The sequence below is a fragment of the Oryzias melastigma genome, unplaced genomic scaffold (assembly GCF_002922805.2).
Source record: "Oryzias melastigma strain HK-1 unplaced genomic scaffold, ASM292280v2 sc00295, whole genome shotgun sequence".
In the NCBI taxonomy this organism is placed as follows: Eukaryota; Metazoa; Chordata; class Actinopteri; order Beloniformes; family Adrianichthyidae; genus Oryzias; species Oryzias melastigma.
In genome coordinates, this window is record NW_023416910.1 from 75134 (window position 1) to 81133 (window position 6000).

The 6000-nt window shown below is 38.3% G+C and overlaps 1 protein-coding gene across 3 annotated transcripts in view; it reads right to left on the reverse strand.

Moving 5' to 3' along the window:
• Nucleotides 1-6000, reverse strand: part of aass (aminoadipate-semialdehyde synthase) — a gene marked incomplete in the record, with an annotated part of 177904 nt that overhangs the window by 61807 nt on the left and 110097 nt on the right. For all 3 annotated transcript variants that reach the window (XM_024262395.2, XM_024262393.2, XM_024262394.2), the window contains 2 exon segments: nt 1562-1683; nt 2264-2331. In XM_024262395.2, the coding sequence (XP_024118163.1) occupies nt 1562-1683; nt 2264-2331 (190 nt within the window).

Consider the following 6000-nt stretch of genomic DNA (forward strand, 5'->3'; position numbering starts at 1 on the left):
AGTTGCCAATGATGTTTCTAACCAAGAGGTTTTTGACTACCAAGTGTGTCTGAAAAGGTTTTATAAGATGAAACATTGACGAGTCAATTGCTCTGCTACAGGCTGTTCACTGTGCAAATGAGTAGCTGAGTAGTAATGAGTCGATGTTTGTTGTATAATCCCATGTTCAGTAAATGTTCATGAATCTGTTAGTTTCCATGAGGTGTTGTTTACTAAGAAACACTTAAAAGAAAATAGAGAAATAAACTTGATATGAAATAATAATAATTTGTCCTCGTTATGTAAATATACCTGTCCATTTGTAATACATTTGCTCAGGGGAGCAAAGTTAAGGTACACGGATCTGAGGCTGCAATGACACAACACCACCACCTTATTTTAAGTAAGGAAAAACCCTGTATACGCACATACATATACATAATTACATACATATTTCTACACAAAAACACCCACAAACACACCCACACACACATATCTCATCTAAATATTAGGTAATTGAGGCCTTTATAAAGTTAAAACATCAAAGACATATTTGAACTCGAGATATTCCTATTTTAAATCATTTTGTCAGGTTGGCTGTTTAAACAAAGGTGCATTGTGAAAAATAGCATCTTGGTAAAAAAAAATATATAGAAAAACAAAGTACAAAAAGACGTTGGTGCCAAAATTCACTAGGGGTGTCGGAAAGATCAATTCGATGATATAACGCAATATTTCGTTTGGTGATACTTGCATCGTTTTAAAATGTTAACATCACAATATTTATTGAATTATTTATGAACATCTATCACCATCTTGCCTTTGTTTTCCACCTTAACCTCCGACCACTAGTTGGCAGCAGAGCACACTGAGCCTCTTAGAGCTGCTCCACACCACAACCAAAACAACAAGCTCTGTCAAATGTACAGTCAGCCTCGCGGTTTGGGTTGTTATGAGACATTTACTTCTTAGTTTTGACTTGAAATGGGTAATAAAATGAAAGTTTGTGCCACGTTGCTTCCAGGATCATTTAAAAACATGGATTGCTACAAAGCAGCTCAGATAAGAACGGGTGAAGCAGTGGAGCTATGCAGCGGGTCACACACACAGCCTCCATCAAAATGCCGTGGGCAAAGTGAGCAGAAGTTCTGCTGAACTTAACAGCAATAGATTCTAGTTTAGAGACCTGATGGATCAGAGTGATGTGGACAACACTCTGAAAAAAGGCCAATGTTGTAAGAAATTAGCAGAGAAATACGCATTTGCTTCTGCTTCTGACCGGAAAATCCTCTGAGTGGAGACAACCATCGATGCTCATCTCTCCACATCCTCCATGATGAGGTTGAGAAAAAGTTTTGACAGAAGCTCCTCCCACACGAAGAGGGAGCTTGAGGTTAACACACTTTTGGACAAGCGTCAAGCAGAAACTTCGGCGAATGCTAAAAAGAAGTAGCTCCCTCACATTTGCATCGTCATTGAACACGTAACAAATTAAAAGGTACTTCCCAGAAGAGAGAATGAATATGCTTTTATCTCATTTAAAAATCAGGGGAAAATAAAAAAATGTGTAAAGCAAACTTACCAACAGTGACCTGTGTTGTTTCATCACGGGTCAAATATTCCACAACTGGACCAGAAACATACCCTGAACCCAGCAGCAGAACCCGCTTCATTCCAGTCTTCTTCATGATCTGTGACTTCTCCCTAAATATAAAACCAGTGGGAAATTGTACAAGTTAGACTTGTGTGAAGTAATAGCACAATGAAATCTTTTCGCTTGTTTAAAATAGGGAAAAACACTTAATGCGATAAAGTTCGTAGTCTGTAGTATTTATTAATGTTCTGATTATTTTGTTATCAGACACACGATTATTTCATACCTGACATAATAAAAAAGCTGATTGTTACTGAGGCGGAGTCACCTGTCAAAGTTTGACAGGTGACTCCGCCCCCCGCTGTCCAGCCCGCAGCTGTAGAATATTGCTCTAAGTATGGGAGAGCAGAAAAACCCCCTCATCCCTGTTCATGGTGGTCTGGGCTTGCTTTCTAATCTTCTTTGGCAGGTGACTCCGCCTCAGTAACAATCAGCTGTTTTATACACTTCACACTCCTGCACCACCTGGTGACGACTGATGAAGACGGATGGTCTCCGTCGAAACATGTCAGGTATGAAACAATTGTGTGTCTGATAACAAAATAATCAGAACAGTTGGAAAAAAAAACACTATTTTCTAGTCAATTATACCACATAAACAGCACATTCCCCAGATACAAAAAGCTTTACCTTCTTTCTCGAAGTTTTTCAATGTACTCAAATTTTGGGGTAAGAGTTCCATTAGATGTAATGATTGCCTTTAAGAAAGAACAAATACGGTACAAAATATCAATTCAAATTTCCTAAAAATAAAATTGCTATACGATTTTGAACTAGTTTGAATTTCTTTGTAAAATTAAAAACTAGAACAGGGTTTTGTCTTTACAATATCAATATCATATTATTATCATAACATTATATGACTTTGATGTTAATATCAAAGTGACTTACCCCGGGCTCATAATGCATTTTTTCTGGCTAAGGTGTGGACGCCGGAGTCTTTACGACACTTGAAAAGGGCAAGAGACACTCACTGCATCCAGTCAGGTCTGACCTCTGCAGTATGACCTCTGTGACACTACAAATCTGTTTGGTTGGGTTCAAATTTTTGCCAGACGCCAGAACACTTTTTGTGTTGAATTGGGCCTATTAACGAGCTAAACCGGAAATCATGCGAGCGAATGAAAAGTGCACCTGGTACATTTTTAAATTAAAATCTATTTTCACTGCACTCAAGGATTCAAGAATTTCTTTTCTCAAACCATCGGACAAATGAATGTCACGGGCAAGAGATTGGAACTCAGGTCCCGCTCTATGAGCTCTATCTCCAGCTCTATTTCCAGCACTTTTTGTGAAGTTGGGGATATTCACGACTTAAACCAGAAACCACGCGAGCGAATGTGAAGTATTTTTAAAAATAAAACAAAGCTGAACTCGTCAGTTTCAGCGTGTCATAAACATTACGTAATTTTCGGATCACTCAAAATGTGTTGCAGCACAGCGTTGTCAGTCATAACCATGGACAACGAGAAGCTGATCATAGAGATCCAGCACTACTCTGTCTGGGCTGAGCTTTCACAGGCTGTGGCTGGAGCAGCAGCCAGTGTAAGCCATCGGCTGTAGTGGGGCTGTAACGAGTATTCGGGTATTCGCGATTTGCTCCCGAAAATTCGAGTACGGATATTCGAAACGTCCAAGATCGCTGATTTGCGATGTTTATAAATGTAGTAAATTGTAGCAGAATATGATCATAATATCATCTGGGGACAATGTTTTTTTGCTCTGAAATTCAGATTAATGTCGGATTTTAAGCTTACGAACAAAAATTAAGCCGAAAGAGCTGCCGTACTTCCACCGGAAGTAAACACATCTTCGTGATGGTGAAGCTTCCAGTTTTCAAAGTAAAACTAGTGAGAGTTTTTTTCTGTTCAGAAACTGAGACTAAAGTTCCGCTCACAGACATAACTTCTGAAAAAATGAATTAGCTTTAACATCGGAGCTTTACTGCCAGTGTTTACATTCTTTTGGTTATAATAACTGTTCAACATTTGTCACATTTAATGAAACTCCATCTTATTTTGAAGTAGAGAAATGCAGCCTCGTGCTGCTGAATGGCAGATTTCATCAATCAGCTGATTCTGCTGAAAAAAAAAAAGAACTTTTTTCATAAGGACTGCCCATAGCAAAGCAAAATTGAAGATGAGCTCTCCTTTCTGTCTCATTTACGTCTCCTAGACATGAATGAGAACTGTTTGAGACAAAACAGATTTTCTCACTCTTCTCGAATATCTCTCCTGAGAAAAGTCTCACAGTGACCATTGTCTGAGATCTCAAAATTCTCTCACAACTGTCTCTTCTACAGATCTCAGTTAAGAGAAAGATAAGACGAATTTCAGCGTTCTCAAGTATGTCTCAATTTGATCTCTTTACTTTCTCAGCTCTGTCTCAGTGAACTATATGCATGGTTTTGTCTCTCGTTGCTCAATAAGATCTCAGTTTAGTCTTTTCATCGTCTCAGCAAAAATAAAAGTGAGACCAGCACAAGTTCTCAATTTAGTCTGATTTGTTTCTTTCAAGTCAGTTTATTAAGAAACAAATCAATTATGATTTATTTATATTCAACCTACAAAAGTTGCTTATTCCTTACACATTTCAGATAACTCATTCATATTTTCAAGCTGGAAAAGTCATATGTAATGCTTAGAACGTAAAATATTGAAGAACTTTGAGGGTAGAAAACTGTGAAGAACATTTTCAGGTTTTGCTGTTAAATTATCCAAAACGGCAGTGATTTTTATCATCTTTATGTTCTTTTACTGCTGAACCAGAAGATTGATAAAAAAAAAGTTTAAAATGACAAACACAATTTCTTTTTATTTGAACCTTTGTGTTTTTTTAATCAGTTTTGTTCATTCTGATCTCCTGTTCTAAATAAAGGTATAAATGATGATTAAATACAAATAATTTAAATTTTCATCCATCCAGTAAATAGACATACACATAGCAATAAACATTATAATTACAGCTGTCAGGTGATTAAAATTTTTAATCGCATTGTCCATAGTTAACTTGCGATTAATCGCAAATTAATATGTGGCCTTTTTTTTTAGGAAAAAATGTGTGCTTCGTGGAATTTAGCAAATCTACATTAACTATGAAAACAAGAATGGCAAAAATAATTGTTTTCATCAGAACTACTTTATTTTGTAACATTGTATTGAGATAAACTTTCTTAACAATAAAAGGCTGTAACATAAAATGCCTAACAAAAGCCCAAGTGCAAGTGAAGGGCATTTTAAATTCAAAACTTCAATCAACGTTCAGTAAAATAAAATAAAAAACATCAAAAATAAAATTTCCATAACACTTTCATGTTCATTTTTTGTCAGGACCAAATCGTTTCCTCCTCTGCTGAATTGCAGTAATAAATGAAATAGAGATTTATCATTTCCAATGAACTTTTGTTTTTTAAAACATTAAAGACTGAGAAAAGCGGGATACTCTGTGGATAGTTTGACAGTCTGTTACTGCCGCCGCGTTCTCTGGCTGCAACTCGATGCAGCGACGTGTCCAGCGGATCTCATTATGAATATGCCGACAGACAGCTATGCTGGGGCTGGATCAAGCTCAAACCTCCAGAACTTTGGGATATTTTGCATGTTTTCGCGCGGCGAAAGAGGGACGGGCCACACAGTCAAAGCTGAGATTTACCTTTTCATCTACAAATAACTGGCGTTGTTTAAACTACATTTAAAACGTCCCCCGGTAACACAGGGAGTCAAGGCTGTCCTTAACCAGAAGAAGAATGAGAAGGGAGACAGGGAGGAGATGAGAGCGGCACAGAGGGAGGTGAAATCATAGACTGTAAAAAACAATGGACAGAGCGAGCAATGAGGTCCCCCATTGGAAATGCATTACTTCCTCTCCTCGTGAAAGTAGGCCGCCGCTTTCACCGTCACTTCCTGAAATGGATACCGCCATTCGCAACCCATCTTCAGCGATTGGTCTGAATCATAGCTGAGTCATGGAATCTACAGGAAGTACTGTCACCAATCAGGAGTGAGATTATTGCAACCGTCTGTCTCTCTCCACGCCTCTACCACGAGACCGCGGATGTAAACAGCTTCTACTTTAATAACACCGGAGAATTGTACAAGTCATTGTTCAAGCCTTTGAGGGAGAACCATCCCAACATTTGATTCTGTCAGCGGTCCTTTGGGATTTACTTACATTTATTCCTTTTTGTCGAGATAAAAGGAGCATTTGGGTGACGCCGCTGGAGAAACGCGCGTGTCCCTCTCGCGCGCGCCGCAGCTTTTCAGTTGTCATTCGCGGCCCGGTTACAGTCTGATCAGATGCACGTGAGAAGCGCGTTCAGCGGTATTTAAAATAAATATCCATCCTAACAAGTGAACAGCTGGATCTTT